A 17,564-nucleotide genomic window follows, 5' to 3' on the forward strand; every position below is an offset into this window, starting at 1 on the left:
ACAACCCTGAATAAGGTAGACCTGCCTTTCTGGATCCCACATTGGGTGCTTTCACACAGGCCCCATTTTAATATTGATAACTTCTGACTTATTTTTTTTTAATCTTTTGCTTTATTGCTGAGAGCTGGAGTTTGGTGTAGTGGTTAAGTGTGAGGACCCTTATCTAGGAGAACTGGGTTTGATCCTCCACTCCTCCACAAGCAACAGCTGGAGTGACCTTGGGTCAGTCATAACTCTTGCAGAGCTGTTCCTCTCAACAGCAGTTTCTGTCAGAGCTCTCTCAGCCCCACTGACCTCACAGGGTGTCTGTTGCGGGGAGGGGAAGGGAAAGGAGATTGTAAGCCACTCTGAGACTCCTTCAGATAGTGAACGGGGTATAAATCCAGTCGCCGCCTCCTCCTCCTCCTCCTCCTCCTCCTCCTCTTCTTCTTCTTCTTTCCACAGTCCAGAGAGTTTCTTACTAGCATCCATATAAGTGTTATCAAAGATTTCAGGTTTTCACGGCTGGTAACATCATTAGGGTTTGTAGAATCTTTCGGGATCAAGTGCCATGTTCTACTGGAGAAAGTTTTTGAGCGCCTGCTCTGGCCGCAACGCCACTGAGGATGTTCTCCGCAGCTGAGAACGAAACGTCTGGAAGGAAAATTTTCTCCAGTAGAACACGGCACTTGAGCCCGAAAGATTCGACAAACCCTAATCCATATAAGTGCTTTATCTCTCTAGTTGCCATCCACCCCGCCTGTCGCTCACCTGCACATCACCACCTGTGGGGCTGTAGTAAGCCCTGCGGAAGATCTCCGTCATGTTCCTGAGGACGTCAAAAGTTGACAGCAAATCCCCGCTGTAGCTGGTCCCATCCTGCGAGATCTCCACCAGGTTCTGCAACACCTCCGACACCCCTTCCCCGATCAGGCCCCGCTGGGCTTTGGACAGATGGTCCCTTGTCTGGAGAGGCGAAAAAGAAATCTATGTTACTTCATTTTACATTTACTTATTTTTTTTTAAAAAAAAATGTTCATTAGTCACCTTTCATCCCAATGGAGCTCAAGGTGGCTTACAACGCAGATGAAACACATACAATCAGGGCTTTTCTTTTTAAGCAGGGACTCCTTTGCATATTAGGCCACACCCCTCATATGTAGCCAATCCTCCAAGCGTTTACAGGGCTCTTAGTCCAGGGCCGACTGTAAGCTCTTGGCGGATTGGCTACATCAGGTGGGTGTGGCCTAATAGTCAAAGGAGTTCCTGATTTAAAAAAAAAACCCTGTGTGACGGAACCGGCCCGATTCTGCCTTCAGACCCGGTCCCGTCAGCTCCCTATTGAGTCGCCAACTCCTGGAGGGAGCTATTTCTCCTCCCGCCCCTTGGGCGCGCTGCCACCACCTGCTCAGTCCCGGGGTTCAGATTGAGAGGAACAGGACTCCCAATCCCCCTCTCCAGCTGTGAGGCCAGGCCTCAAGGTCCTCTGCCACCCTGCACTTGGGTTTCACAGAGACCTCAGCACTTCTTTGGGGCACCCCTGGAGGATTGGCACCTTCTCCAACTGCATGCCTTCCCCCCCCCTTCACCTGGGGCCCCCTTCTCAACACAGCGTGGTCTAAAGCGGTCTGGGGATCTAGGTGGTACAGAGATTGACTGCCAGTATTTAAAACAGAAAAAACATTTATTTAAACAGTAAAAATGATAGGAAAAGAAAAACAAAACAAAAACAGTTGCGTTTAAAAAGTTAGCACAGCACAGCACACGCACAGCAAACAGCCTGACAAACAAAATGTGTTATAAACGCGTCCTGCTGGCCCTGATCTAAACTTGCCCTGTCTTGTGAATTACTTACTTAGTCTGCCTGCCTGGGCCCTCCCAGGCAGGAGCCTCCATTGCTCACCACATGCTCGCTCAAGCCCCAGTTCAAATCTGGCTTCTCTTCCTGCCTAACACATGCAAGGAACAACAGCACTTCCTGCCTCTCTAGGAGATTTTCCCCCTAGCGTTGTTGGTTTGGCTCTGGAAGGGAGGGGGGGAGTGAGGGGAAGGCTACAAAGCCTGCTGAGGGATTTACTGACCCCTGCCAAATGAAGCACCACCACTGACTAAAATGGCGTTTCTCCACACCCTGCATAAAATACCGTACATTCAAAAATATTGTTTCAGAGGGTAGCCATGCAGCAAAACAGCTAGATTTGAGTTCCAGCAGCAACCTGGAGACTGATATTTCGGGGTGCGAGCTTTTGAGAGTCAAAGATCCCTTTGTCCAATATGTCAGATTCATAAAAATGTAAGGAAATGAGAAAAGCTATGTTGGATCAGGCGAGTGGACCGTTCAGTACAGTGCTCTGTGTCATACAGCAGCCAAAACCCAGGTGCCCTCAGGAGTGCCACCATCATGGCCAGAACTCAAGAAGTCGTCCCACTTTTGCTCCTCAAGCACCAAGAAAACAGAGCATCACTGCCCCAGACATAAGAGAAACCATGCTGGAGCAAGCCAACAGTTAGGGGAGGGACGGTGGCTCAGTGGTAGAGCATCTGCTTGGTAAGCAGAAGGTCCCAAGTTCAGTCCCCGGCATCTCCAAAAAAGGGTCCAGGCACATAGGTGTGAAAATCCTCAGCTTGAGACCCTGGAGAGCTGCTGCCAGTCTGAGAAGACAATACTGACTTTGATGGACCAAGGGTCTGATTCAGTAGAAGGCAGCCTCATATGTTCATCCATTCCAACCCTCTGTGTCACACAGTGACAAAAACCCAGGTGCCATCAGGAGATCCACCAGAAGGGCCAGAATTCCAGAAGCAGTCCTCAAGCACCAAGAAGACAGAGCATCACTGCCCCAGACATAAGAGAAACCATGCTGGATCAGGCCAACAGTCCATCCATTCCAACCCTCTGTGTCACACCATGACAAAAACCCAGGTGCCATCAGGAGATCCACCAGAAGGGCCAGAACTCCAGAAGTCCTCTCACTCTTGCTTCCCAAGCACCAAGAAGACAGAGCATCACTGCCCCAGACATAAGATAAGCCATGTTGGATCAAGCCTATGAAAAAAGGTTAAAACGCTTGGGACTCTTTAGCTTGGAGAAATATCAACTGAGGAGTGACATGATAGAGATTTACAAGGTTACGCATGGGATAGAGAAGATAGATAAAGAAGGACTTTTCTCCCTTTCTCACAGTACAAGAATTTGTGGACACCCAATGAAATTGCTGAGCAGTTGGGTAGGTTAGAATGGACAAAAGGAAGTTCTTCCTCACCCAAAGGGTGATTAACACATTGAATTCACTGTCACAGGAGGTGGCGGCGGCTACAAGCATATACAGCTTCAAGAGGGAATGAGATAAACATATAGAGCTGGGGTCCATCAGTTGCTATAAGCCGCAATGTATCGTTAGAACTCTCTGTCCGGGGCAGTGATGCTCTGTATCCTTGGTGCTTGGGGCTTTTTTTGTGGGGGGCAGTGGAAGGGCTTCTAGTGCTCTGGCCCCACTGATGGACCTCCTGGTGGCACCTGGTTTTGTTTTGTTTTTGGCCATTGTGTGACGCAGAGTGTTGGACTGGATGTGGCATTGGCCTGATCCAACATGGCTTCTCATGTTCTTATGTGACACAGAGTGTTGGACTGGATGGGCCATTGGCCTGATCCAACATGGCTTCTCTTATGTTCTTCTGTGACACAGAATGTTGGACTGGATGGGCCATTGGCCTGATCCAACATGGCTTCTCTTATGTTCTTATGTGTGACACAGAGTGTTGGACTGGATGAGCCATTGGCCTGATCCAACATGGCTTCTCTTATGTTTTTATGTGTGACACAGAGTGTTGGACTGGATGGGCCTTTGGCCTGATCCAACATGGCTTCTCTTATGTTCTTATGTGTGACACAGAGTGTTGGACTGGATGAGCCATTGGCCTGATCCAACAAGGCTTCTCTTATGTTCTTATGTGTGACACAGAGTGTTGGACTGGATGAGCCATTGGCCTGATCCAACAAGGCTTCTCTTATGTTCTTATGTGTGACACAGAGTGTTGGACTGGATGAGCCATTGGCCTGATCCAACATGGCTTCTCTTATGTTCTTATGTGTGACACAGAGTGTTGGACTGGATGAGCCATTGGCCTGATCCAACATGGCTTCTCTTATGTTCTTATGTGTGACACAGAGTGTTGGACTGGATGAGCCATTGGCCTGATCCAACATGGCTTCTCTTATTTTTTTATGTGTGACACAGAGTGTTGGACTGGATGGGCCTTTGGCCTGATCCAACATGGCTTCTCTTATGTTCTTATGTGTGACACAGAGTGTTGGACTGGATGAGCCATTGGCCTGATCCAACAAGGCTTCTCTTATGTTCTTATGTGTGACACAGAGTGTTGGACTGGATGAGCCATTGGCCTGATCCAACATGGCTTCTCTTATGTTCTTATGTGTGACACAGAGTGTTGGACTGGATGAGCCATTGGCCTGATCCAACAAGGCTTCTCTTATGTTCTTATGTGACACAGAGTGTTGGACTGGAGGGGCCATTGGCCTGATCCAACAAGGCTTCTGTTATGTTCTTATGTGACATAGAGTGTTGGACTGGATGGGCCATTGGCCTGATCCAACAAGGCTTCTCTTATGTTCTTATGTGACACAGAGTGTTGGACTGGAGGGGCCATTGGCCTGATCCAACATGGCTTCTCTTATGTTCTTATGTGTGACACAGAGTGTTGGACTGGATGGGCCACTGGCCTGATCCAACAAGGCTTCTCTTATGTTCTTATGTGACACAGAGTGTTGGACTGGAGGGGCCATTGGCCTGATCCAACATGGCTTCTCTTATGTTCTTATGTGACACAGAGTGTTGGACTGGAGGGGCCATTGGCCTGATCCAACAAGGCTTCTGTTATGTTCTTATGTGACACAGAGTGTTGGACTGAAGGGGCCATTGGTCTGATCCAACATGGCTTCTCTTATGTTCTTATGTGTGACACAGAGTGTTGGACTGGATGGGCCACTGGCCTGATCCAGCATGGCTTCTCTTATGTTCTTACGTTGTTGGCTTGGTCTTCATACCTACCATCATCTGTATATTCCTATAGTCAATGGAAACACACTTGATGTATGTTGGAGATGTCCAATAGGCGATGCCTTCTTCATCCAACACACAGCGCCGTAAGATCAACCCTGAAGGACACAGGGGGGGAAACAGGGGTAGCAAAGAATATGACCATTTGGAAGGCTGTCCACAGCAATAAAAGAAACATCTGATAAAGGATCCTGTAAAAACTGAAGCAATAATCATACAGTAAAAAATCTGAAGAACCCAGGCAGGGCATCCCAAAGCTATGGGCTGGCCATTAAGGCCAAAAGGTAAGCACCAGTCGTTTCTGACTCTGGGGTGACATTGCTCTCACAACGTTTTCAGGGCAGACTTTTGACGGGGTGGTTTGCCATTGCCTTCCCCAGTCATCTACGTTTTCCCCTCAGCAAGCTGGGGACTCCTTTGACCGACTTCAGAAGGATGGAAGGCTGAGTCGACCTCGAGCCGGCTACCTGAAAACCCAGCTTCCATCGAGGACTGAACTCAGGTTGTGAGCAGAGGGCTCCGACTGCAGTGCTGCAGCTTTACCACTCTGCGCCACGGGGCTCCTCAGCCATTAAGGAAACCTATTTAAATGACAGGATCGAAAGGGCTTTATTGCGGGATCACACCCTTAGAGCGGTTCCTCATTGGAACAGGCTTCCTTGGGATGTGGGCTCTCCTTTGGAGGTTTTTAAATAGAATCTAGATCAGTGGTGGCCAAACTTATTTAATGTAAGAGCCGCATAGACTAAACCGTCAGTTGTTTGAGAGCCGCAAGACATGAACCTCATGTCTGAGGCTCCTCCTCCACCAGTCCCCTGGGGAAGGAAGGGAAGTGCTTGAGCTTCCTTTGCCTAGTTCCCTGGATCCCATAGGAGAAATACAAGCCTCTCTTCCTTTTATTGGCTGAGGCTCCTCCCCCTCATGGTCCCCTGGGGAAGAAAGGAAAGAGTCAGAGCTTCCTTTGCCCAGTTCCCTGGATCCCATGAAAGAAATACGAGCCTTTCTTCTTTCTCTTGGCTGAGACTCCTCCCCCTCCTGGTCCCCTGGAGAAGGAAGGAAAGAGCCAGAGCTTCCTTTGCCCAGTTCCCTGGATCCCATAGGAGAAATACAAGCCTCTCTTCCTTTTATTGGCTGAGACTCCTCCCCCTCCTGGTCCCCTGGAGAAGGAAGGAAAGAGCCAGAGCTTTCTTTGTCCAGTTCCCTGGATCCCATGGGTGAAATACAAGCCTCTCTTTCTTCTCTTGGGTGAGGCTCCTCCCCCTCCTGGTCCCCTGGGGAATGAAGGAAAGAGCCAGAGCTTCCTTTGCCCAGTTCCCTGGATGCCATGAGAGAAATACAAGCTTCTCTTCCTTCTCTTGGCTTGAAGCATGTCCCCCTCCTGGTCCCCTGGGGAAGGAAGGAAATAGCCAGAGCTTCCTTTGCCCAGTTCCCTGGAACCCATGGGAGAAATACAAGCCTCTCTTCCTTCCTTTGGCTGAGGCTCCTCCCCCTCCTGGTCCCCCAGGGAAGGAAGGAAAGAGCCAGAGCTTCCTTTGCCCAGTTCCCTGGATCCCATGGGAGAAATACAAGCCCCTCTTCCTTCTCTTGGCTGAGGCTCCTCCCCCTCCTGGTCCCCTGGGGAAGGAAGGAAAGAGCCAGAGCTTCCTTTGCCCAGCTCCCTGGATCCCATGGGAGAAACGGAAAGAAAGGACTTTAAGACCAACGAGTGCTGGTGGTTTAAGTATGTTCTAAGGGTGTGGTCTTAAAATTTAATTGTGTTTGTCGGCGTCCTTTATAAAGTTTACATCTCTGCTCCCTAATCTTAAATAGGTACACACATGGGTTGGCCTGACATGGCCCAGCCTAACAAGGTCTAATTTATGCCAGATCTGGCCCTCTTAACAAATGAGTTTGACACCCCTGCCCTAGCCAGTTAAAATCCCCCATCTGGGCTGGGCCAGAACGTAACCCGGAGATCACAAAGACGAAGGGTACAAAGAGTCTTCCTTGCCAAACCTGAAGCATTCCGGGGGCAGCGGACGGCTGCCGCCTCTCCAGCCGGGGTCTCCTTCCAAATCACAGAGGCAAAGTTCTCTTCGTCGCAGATTTCATGGGGTTCTGCAAAAAGGAGAGAGAGAGAGTTGAGCAGGGTACCTCTCCTGCAGGTAGGGGAGTGGGAAAGGAGAAGGTTAAGCAGACAGGGGGGGCTGAAAGGGGGAAGGAGAGAGCAAGGAGGAACGGAGAAATTTTCAACAGAAAAAACACATTCCATTCTTGGGGTAACTGAAAGAAGGAGGGACCGCATTTTAATTTTGTTAAATGAAACATAGTGCAAGTTCACTGCGACTTGTTTAGAAGCACAGAGCTGGAAGGGAACCCAAGGGTCATCTAGTCCAACCCCCAATAAAATGCAGATGTTCACAGCTAACTCTTCCCTCCAACTATCCCAGTTATCCCTGCTCTACAAAAAAAAAAAAACGGAAAGGGGGAGTAGACACACTTGCCACGCATAAGTCTGCGACAGCCAAATGGACTCTCCATTTTCAGAGGCAATCTATCTCTGAGCTTCCAGATGCTGAGAATAAACTAGGGACATCGGTCCAAATTTGCACAGAGCCTTTTCCTTGCCTCGATTCAATGCCCTTCCATCAGCCATTTCATCTGGCAGATGTCAAGGGACTCCCTATTCGAGAAGGTACTGTCCATGTAAAATGGATTGTGTTGAGAGACTGTTGCCCACGTTCTTCTCCACTGTCCTCTCTATTTGGCACCCCGCTGGAAGTTTTTATATCTCATATTGGCCCCAATTTTAGAGACTTCGGGTAATTTTCAAGGTGTTTTTTTGGCTTGATAATTCTGATTCAGAAATAACTGAATTAGTAGCAAAGTTTCTTTATAGTGCTAGGGTTACTCATCCTGATAAGTAGTACTGTGTATCAGGTTGTACTATGTTGCAATAAAAAAAAGCCAACGCCATGCTGGGAATTATTAGGATGGGAACTGAAAACAAATCAACCAGTATCATAATGCCCCTGTATAAATCGGTGCGGTCTCATTTGGAATGCTGTGTGCAGTTCTGGTCGCTGCACCTCAAAAAAGGATATTATAGCATTGGAAAAAGTGCAGAAAAGGGCAACTAGAATGATTAAAGGTTTGGAACACTTTCCCTATAAAGAAAGGTTAAAACGTTTGGGGCTCTTTAGCTTGGAGAAACGTCGACTGCGGGGTGACATGATAGAAGTTTACAAGATTATGCACAGGATAGAGAAACTAGAGAAAGAAGTACTTCCCCCCCTTTCTCACAATACGAGAACTCATGGACATTCAATGAAATTGCTGAGCAGTCGGATTAGAACTGATAAATGGAAGTCCTTCTTCACCCAAAGGGTGATTATTAACACATGGAATTCACTACCACAGGAGGTGGTGGCGCTACAAGCATAGCCAGCTTCAAGAGGGATTTGGAGAAATATCTGGAGCAGAGGTCCATCAGTGGCGATTAGCCACAGGGTATAGATGAAACTCTCTGGGGCTGTAATGCTCTGTATTCTTGGTGCTTGGAGGGGGGGGGCAACAGTGGGAGGGCTTCTAGTGTCCTGGCAGCTGGGTTTGTTGTGGGGGTTTTTTGGCCACTGTGTGACACAGGGTGTTGGACAGGATGGGCCATTGGCCTGATCCAACATGGCTTCTTTGATGTTCTTATTGAGGGGGAAAGAATCCTGGACAAGAAAAGCTGCTTGGTCTGAGACTCTACATCCATGGCTCTTCTTCACCCAAAAGGTGATTAACATGTGGAATTCACTGCCACAGGAGGTGGTGGTGGCTACAAGCATAGCCAGCTTTAAGAGGGAATTGGATAAAAATATGGAGCAGAGGTCCATCAGTGGCTATTAGCCACAGTGTGTGTGTGTATACACACACACATATTGGCCACTGTGTGACACAGAGTGTTGGACTGGATGGGCCACTGGCCTGATCCAACATGGCTTCTCTTATGTTCTTTATTAGCACTGCAGACGGGGGAGAAAACATTCTGGGAAATGCCTATTTGGTGGTTTTGAAACGAGAGGAGAGGAGGTAGCTGTACTGGCCCGGAAAAGAAAACAAGGCAAAAATCCCAGCTGTCAACCACAAGAGCCACACGACCCGTTGTAATGTACTGAAGTCGGAGACGTTCAGATGGCAATGTGCTTATTAGCGAGTACATCACAAAGACAACATAGCGTGGCCGGATCTCCTGTTATATACATTTCCCGGAACAGCCTTCTTCCTGGTCAGGTCCAATTGCGGCCAGTGAAACTTCCCGCCACTGATCGTCATAGGCGGGCTGCGTTCCTCCCTTCCAGGCCCCGCCCACAGGTGCGCTGTGCTGCACTTTCCAGACCCAACACCGTTATGTGCAGAAGTTATCCACAAGGCACAACACATCAGAAGCTGTCATTGGGGTATTGCGGCGATTTCTCATCTCGGAGAGTGGAGGAGGCTGGCAAGCCCAGCTTTCCATTATGTTTTCTCTTTTATGGGGCATGTAAAGCAACTTGTCAACTCGAGCGCGCAGCCTGGATGGGAAGGGATTCAGGGGAAATGGGAGAAGCAATGCTGACGCCAGACGCTAAACTGCCTTCAGCATCTGCTGGGGGGGACATCCCTGTTTGGCCACAAAACTGGACCCGTTATGGAAGAGGGGTTCGCAGTGCAAGGGACGACATGTGGGAAAGGCTTGGTTTCAACAGGAAGAACTTTCACTTGGGGTTACACGCATCGTTAGCATCGTCTGAACGAGAGGCTGCCTTGTTCAGATGACACTGTAGGACAGGGGTGACCAAACTGTGGCTCAGGAGCTACATGTGGCTTTTTCACACATACTGTGTGGCTCTCAAAACCCCCACCGCTACACTGGCCAGCTTGGAGAAGGCATTTCTGTCCTTAGATCACTTCTCCAAGGCAAGCCAACCAGCAGCTTGGAGAATGCATTTACAGCTAAAGTTGCTGAGCAGGTCTAGATGGCCCCGTTTACATGGAGGGTTCCTCTTGAGTGTATATGTATGTGTGTGTGTCTATATACACACACATATATTGGCCACTGTGTGACACAGAGTGTTGGACTGGATGGGCCATTGGGCTGATCCAACATGGCTTCTCTTATGTTCTTATGTGACACAGAGTGTTGGAATGGAGGGGCCATTGGGCTGATCCAGCATGGCTTCTCTTATGTTCTTATGTTCTCCATGCAAATACCCCCCTGGCTCGGCCTCCCCGCTGCGTGGAGAAACCATGTGGGGCCGGATGGCCCCATTTACATAGAGGGCTCCTCAAGAGGAACCCTCCATAGAAATAGGCAAAAAAAAAGGCAAATGCAATTTTGGGCTGTATCAACAGAAGTATAGTGTCCAGATCATGTGATGTGATGGTATCACTTGACTCTGCTCTGGCAAGAGCTCACCTGGAGGATTGTGTTCAGTTTTGGGCACCACATTTTAAGAAGGATATAGACAAGCTGGAACGGGTCCAGCTTGGCCTGATCCAACATGGCTTCTCTTAGGTTCTTATGTGGGACACAGAGTGTTGGACTGAATGGGCCATTGGACTGATCCAACATGGATTCTCTTATGTGTGACACAGAGTGTTGGACTGGATGGGTCATTGGCCTTATCCAACATGGGTTCTCTTATGTTCTTATGTGTGACACAGAGTGTTGGACTGGATGGGCCACTGGCCTGATCCAGCATGGCTTCTCTTAGGTTCTTATGTGTGACACAGAGTGTTGGACTGGATGGCCCATTGGCCTGATCCAACATGGCTTCTCTCAGGAGGGCAACGAAGATGGTGAGGGGTCTGGAGACCAAGTCCTATGAGGAAAGGTTGAGGGAGCTGGGCATGTTTTGCCTGGAGAGGAGGCGGCTGAGAGGTGATAGGTACTTGGAGGGCTGTCCTATAGAGGATGGTGTGGAATTGTTTTCTGTGGCCCCAGAAGGTAGGATCAGAAACAACAGGTTGAAATTAAATCAAAAGAGTTTCCGGCTCAACATTAGGAAGAACTTCCTGACCGTTAGAGCAATTCCTCAGTGAAACAGGCTTCCTCGGGAGGTGGTGGGCTCTCCTTCCTTGGAGGTTTTTAAACAGAGGCTGGATAGCCATCTGACAGCGATGAAGTTCCTGTGAATTTAGGGGGAGGTGTTTGTGAGTTTCCTGCATTGTGCAGGGGGTTGGACTAGATGACCCTGGAGATCCCGTCCAACTCTATGATTCTACTCTCCCCCTTACCCCCGCGCAAACTGCCTGCCACGCGGGGCAGGATGACTCTGCTTACTCCATACAAATACCCACACCCCTGCTTGAGCTCCCTGCAGTGCGGGGAAGCCAAGAGGGGCTGGATGGCCCTGTTTGTGCAGCAGGCTCCTCCCCCCTCAAGCTTCCCACAGTGCGAGAAAGTCTCCAGCAGGGGAAAGTGGTGGCGTGGGGCCCCTGCCTTGTTCTAAGGCTGCCTTCCTCTGCTGGTGTCTCAGGCGGGGAAAAGACACGGCGGACCAGCTGGCCTGTGGGGAGAGGGTGCCTAGTGGTGCCCTGTAGGCCATGCAGTGCCCTAGGCAGCCACCTACATTGCCTACTCCCACGTGCAAGGCCTTGTCTGCAGAGGAAGACAATGGTCAACCACTTCTGCTTCTTACTTGCCTTGAATGCCCGTTGCTGGGGTCACCATAAGTCCTGCGTAGGAGACCACTAAGGTTGGCTCTGCAGAAGAAGGCAATGGCCAACCACCTCTGCTTCCCACTTGCCTTGAAAGCCTCTTGCTGGGGTCACCATAAGTCTTGTGTGGGAGACCACCAAGGTCGACTCTGCTGAGGAAGGCAATGGCCAACCACCTCTGCTTCCCACTTGCCTTGAATGCCCGTTGCTGGGGTCACCATAAGTCTTGTGTGGGAGACTCTGCAGAGGAAAGCGATGGCCGAGGAAAGGTCAGCTCTGCAGAGGAAAGCGATGGCCAACCACCTCTGCTTCTCACTTGCCTTGAAAGCCTCTTGCTGGGGTCACCATAGGTCTTGGATGGGAGACCACCAAGGAAGACTCTGCAGAGGAAGGCAATGCCCAACCACCTCTGCTTCTCACTTGCCTTGAAAGCCCCTTGCTGGGGTCACCAAAGTCGGCTCTGCAGAGGAAGGCAACAGCCAACCACCTCTGCTTCCCACTTGCCTTGAAAGCCACTTGCTGGGTTGGCCATAAGTCAACTGTGACTTGATGACACTTTCTACACACGGGAGGTGGGATGAGAGACCTCTGCCTGAGATTCTGGAGAACCACTGCCAGTCTAAGTAGACAGTATTGATCTTGATGGACCAATTGTTTGATTCAGTATAAGGCACCCCTGATCACCTCTATCACTACTGAAATTAGACGAGAAACTACTGGAGAAGGAGGAAAAGGAGGAAAAAGAGTTTGGACTTATATCCCACCCTTCACTTGGAGTCTCAAAGTGGCCTACAATCACCTTTCCTTCCCCTCCCCACAACAGACACCCTGTGTGAGCCAGTTTGGTGTAGCGGTTAAGTGCGTGGACTCTTATCTGGGAGAACCGGGTTTGATTCCCCACTCCTCCACTTGCATCTACTGAAATGGCCTTGGGTCAGCCATAGCTGAGGTTGTCCTTGAAAGGGCAGCTGCTGTCAGAGCCCTCTCAGCCCCACCCACCTCACAGGGTGTCTGTTGTGGGAGGGGGAGAAGACGTAGGTGATCGTGAGCCACTCTGAGTCTCTGATTCAGAGAGAAGGGCGGGGGTATACATTTGCAATTCTTCTTCTTCTTCTGAGGTAGGTGGGGCTGAGAGAGCTCTGAGAGAACTGTTCTTGAAACAAAAGCGCTGAACTTGTGACTGACCCAAAGTCACCATCATCCTCCAAAAGGGCTTCCAGATCCTTCAGCGACCCCTGTGCTATCATCTGAGAAACGGTCTGGAACTGAACAGAGTGAAGCTAAGAAAGCGGGTAAGTTCCCAAGATGAAACCAAATCGGTCTCCTCCTAAGACCTGCTCACAGATGCCTGAATCTACCATTTCCCCCCTTCCTCTTCCCCTTCTTTCTACTTTTTCTTCTTTATACCGTCTCTATAAGTTTCTCACTGCAGCCATTTTCACGGCTGGCATTCCAGACCAGTTGGATTCATTTTGTGGCCGTTTATATGCAATCGACACGAAAACGCGGGCATCAGACTTAATGCTATGGAATTTTGCTGCACAGCCAGGGATAAAGATGACAGCAATTTCTTTCCGAGTGAGGATGTCGAAAGTTGTGATTTTCCAATCAAAGCACCTGTCTGGTAGCATCCACATATGTCACACCTAACTGGGGCAGGATATCCAAGCAGTTGACAGGGGGCATGGAGGGTTTCCATCAAAGCTCTTCCAAGTGTTAGCAGCAAATCAGGGACTTATCAGATACTACACAGGTAGTAAAACCTACTTTTCACCTGAAAAGAAGGAGGAGGAGGAGAAGAAGAAGATGATGATGATTATGATTATGAAGAAGAAGAAGAAGATGATGAAGATATTGGATTTATATCCCACCCTCCACTACGAAGAGTCTCAGAGTGGATCACAATCTCCTTTATCTTCCTCCCCCACAACAGACACCCTGTGAGTTAGATGAAGATATTGGATTTATATCCCGCCCTCCAGTCCAAGGAGTCTCAGAGCGACTCACAATCTCCTTTATCTTCCTCCCCCACAACAGACACTCTGTGAGGAAGATGAAGATATTGGATTGATATCCTGCCCTCCACTTCGAAGAGCCTCGGAGCAGCTCACAATCTTCTTTACCTTCCACCCCCCACCCCACAACAGGCACCCTGTGAGGTAGATGAAGATATTGGATTTATATCCCGCCCTCCACTCCAAAGAGTCTCAGAGCGGCTCACAATCTCCTTTATCTTCCTCCCCCACAACAGACACCCTGTGAGGTAGATGAAAATATTGGATTTATATCCTGCCCTCCACTCCAAAGAGTCTCAGAGCAGCTCACAATCTTTTTTACCTCCCCCCCACCACAACAGACACCCTGTGAGGTAGATAAAGATATTGGATTTATATCCCGCCCTCCACTCCAAAGAGTCTGAGAGCGGCTCACAATCTCCTTTCCCTTCCTCCCCCACAACAGACACCCTGTGAGGTAGATGAAGATACTGGATTTATATCCTGCCCTCCACTCCAAAGAGTCTCAGAGTGGCACACAATCTTTTTTACCTCCCCCCCCCCAACAGACACCCTGTGAGGTAGATGAAGATATTGGATTTATATCCCGCCCTCCACTCCGAAGAGTCTCAGAGCGGCTCACAATCTCTTTTACCTTCCTCCCCCACAACAGGCACCCTTTGAGGTAGATGAAGACATTGGATTTATATCCTGCCCTCCACTCCGAAGAGTCTCAGAGCGGTTCACAATCTCCTTTACCTTCCCCCCCCCCAATAAACTCCTTGTGACTCCCCCCCTAATAAACTCCTCTTACAGCAGCTGTCCTTTCAAGGACAACTCCTACAAGAGCTATGGCTGACCCAAGGCCATTCCAGCAGCTGCAAGTGGAGGAGGAGTGGGGAATCAAACCCGTTTTTCCCAGATAAGAGTCCACGCACTTAACCACTACACCAAACTGGCTCTCTATGATGAAGATTTATCAATTTTAAAAACCGTCTTTTTATCTGTTTTTTAACCTTGCTGGTCTTTCGACGGTAATAAACCTGATTGACTGTAAATGAGGCTTTGGCATCTATGTCAAATCAAGCATGACTCTGGGGTAGTATGAGCCCCGTGGCACAGAGTGTTAAAGCTGCAGTCCTAAGCTCTCCTCATGACCTGAAATTGATCCCTGGCGGAAGCTGGGTTTTCAGGTACCCAGCTTGAGGTTGACTTAGCCCTACAACCTTCCAAGGTCAGTAAAATGGGTACCCAGTTTGCTGAGGGGAAAGCATAGATGACTGTGAAAGCAATGGCAAACCACCCCATAAAAAAAGTCTGCCGTGAAAACGTTGTGAAAGCAACATCAACCCAAAGTCGGAAATGACTGGTGCTTGCACAGTGTACCTTTCCTTTCCTGGGGTAGTGCTCTTCTCCTCCAGAGCTGGTTTGGTGTAGGGGTTAAGTGTGTGGACTCTTATCTGGGAGAACTGGGTTGGATTCCCCACTCCTCCACTTGCAGCTGCTGGAATGGCCCTGAGTCAGCCATAACTCTCTTATCTGGGAGAACCAGGCTTGATTTCCCACTCATCCACTTCCACCTGCTAGCATGGCCTTGGGTCAGCCATAGCTCTGGCAGAGGTTGTCCTTGAAAGAGCAGCTGTTGCGAGAGCCGTCTCCAGCCCCACCCACCTCACAGGGTGTCTGTTGTGGGGGAGGAAGGTAAAGGAGATTGTGAGCTGCTTTGAGACTCTTCGGAGTGGAGGGCGGGATATAAATCCAGTATCTTCATCTACCTCACAGGGTGTCTGTTGTGGGGGAGGAAGGTAAAGGAGATTGTGAGCCTCTCTGAGACTCTTTGGAGTGGAGGGTGGGATATAAATCCAATATCTTCATCTACCTCACAGAGTGTCTGTTGTGTGGGAGGAAGGTAAAGGAGATTGTAAGCCGCTCTGAGACTCTTCGGAGTGAAGAGCGGGATATAAATCCAGTATCTTCATCTACCTCACAGGGTGTCTGTTGTGGGGGAGGAAGGTAAAGGAGATTGTGAGCTGCTCTGAGACTCTTCGGAGTGGAGAGCGGGATATAAATCCAATATTTTCTTCTCCTCCTCCTCCAGCTCCTCCAGCACCCCCCTCGCAGGCGAGGGCATCTTCCCCGCAACCTTTCTTCCAGCTTCGGCCTTTCCCCCATGCAGAGAAGCCAAGACAGGCTTTGTGCTCAATGACGTCCCCAGGACACAAAGGATGCCGCTTCGTATTAGGGATGCTTGTTCAACATGTGTTCTGGCACCTTGCCTGAGAGCGTGGGAGCTCTCCTGAGCTCCAGAGGGAAGAACATGATCCCTGTAATTTTTAATATTCCTTTGTCATAAAAATCCGGGTTTTTTTGTTTTTTTTTACAAAAGGAAGCACACAGCACTGGGAGAACCAAACATCTAACCCAATTACATTCAATTTGTCTTTTAAAACAATAATACAGCAGATTAGTTTGGTGCCTGGATTTTTTTTTTCCACACTCCCTTTCTTCTCCACTCTGCTGCATGTCAGAACCACTAGAAACTGATAATAATCATGGAGCTGGGAACGTGAACCAAAGAGAAGATGGGAGAAGTCTAGCAGCTCCCAGAGGTCCCAGAACTAGAACTAAAGCCACTCTCAGTGACAGCCACTGAGGCTGCCAACTTCCAGGTGGGACCTGGAGGTTTCCTGGAATTACAACTGATCATCAGATTACAGAGATCAGTCCCTTTAGCGGGGGGGGGGGGGGGAATGGTAACTTTGGAGGGTGGATTCCATGGCCATAGGTACTGTTGAGGTCCTGCCCTCCTGGGAACCAGTCTGGTGTAGTGGTGAAGTGCGCGGACTCTTATCTGGGAGAACCGGGTTTGATTCCCCACTCCTCCACTTGCACCTGCTAGCATTGCCTTTGGGTCAGCCATAGCTCTGGCAGAGGTTGTCCTTGAAAGGGCAGCTGCTGTGAGAGTCCTCTCAGCCCCACCCACCTCACAGGGTGCCTGTTGTGGGGGGAGGAAGGAAAAGGAGATTGAAGGCCACTCTGTGACTCTGTCCTTGAAAGGGCAGCTTCTGGGAGAGCCCTCTCAGCCCCACCCGCCTCACAGGGTGTCTGTTGTGAGCGAAGAAGACAATGGAGATTGTAGGCCGCTCTGAGACTCTGTCTTTGAAAGGGCAGCTTCTGGGAGAGCCCTCTCAGCCCCACCCACCTCACAGGATGTCTGTTGTGGGCGAAGAAGACAATGGAGATTGTAGGCCGTTCTGAGACTCTGACCTTGAAAGAGCCCTCTCAGCCCCACCTGCCCCACAGGGTGTCTGTTGTGGGGGGAGGAAGGGAAAGGAGATTGAAGGCCACTCTGTGACTCTGTCCTTGAAAGGGCAGCTTCTGGGAGAGCCCTCTCAGCCCCACCCACCTCACAGGGTATCTGTTGTGGGGGGGAGAAGATATAGGAGGCTGTAGGGCACACTGAGTCTCTGTCCTTGAAAGGGCAGCTTCTGGGAGAGCCCTCTCAGCCCCACCCACCTCACAGGATGTCTGTTGTGGGCGAAGAAGACAATGGAGATTGTAGGCTGTTCTGAGACTCTGACCTTGAAAGAGCCCTCTCAGCCCCACCTGCCTCACAGGGTGTCTGTTGTGGGGGGAGGAAGGGAAAGGAGATTGAAGGCCACTCTGTGACTCTGTCCTTGAAAGGGCAGCTTCTGGGAGAGCCCTCTCAGCCCCACCCACCTCACAGGGTGTCTGTTGTGGGCAAAGAAGATAATGGAGATTGTAGGCCGCTCTGAGACTCTGTCCTTGAAAGGGCAGCTTCTGGGAGAGCCCTCTCAGCCCCACCCACCTCACAGGATGTCTGTTG

At 49.8% G+C, this 17,564-nt stretch overlaps 1 protein-coding gene across 1 annotated transcript in view; it reads right to left on the reverse strand.

Annotated features, from left to right (window-relative positions):
- The window catches only part of LOC132574833 (adhesion G protein-coupled receptor B1-like), a 249,685-nt gene that overhangs the window by 84,833 nt on the left and 147,288 nt on the right, over window positions 1-17,564 (reverse strand). The window contains exons 8-10 of the mRNA XM_060243064.1: window positions 7,053-7,154; window positions 5,049-5,155; window positions 751-945 (exon numbers count right to left, since the gene is read on the reverse strand). Coding sequence (XP_060099047.1) covers window positions 751-945; window positions 5,049-5,155; window positions 7,053-7,154 — 404 coding nt within the window. The remainder of the gene's footprint in view (window positions 1-750; window positions 946-5,048; window positions 5,156-7,052; window positions 7,155-17,564) is intronic.

This window comes from Heteronotia binoei, chromosome 7, assembly GCF_032191835.1.
Source record: "Heteronotia binoei isolate CCM8104 ecotype False Entrance Well chromosome 7, APGP_CSIRO_Hbin_v1, whole genome shotgun sequence".
Lineage (NCBI taxonomy): Eukaryota > Metazoa > Chordata > Lepidosauria > Squamata > Gekkonidae > Heteronotia > Heteronotia binoei.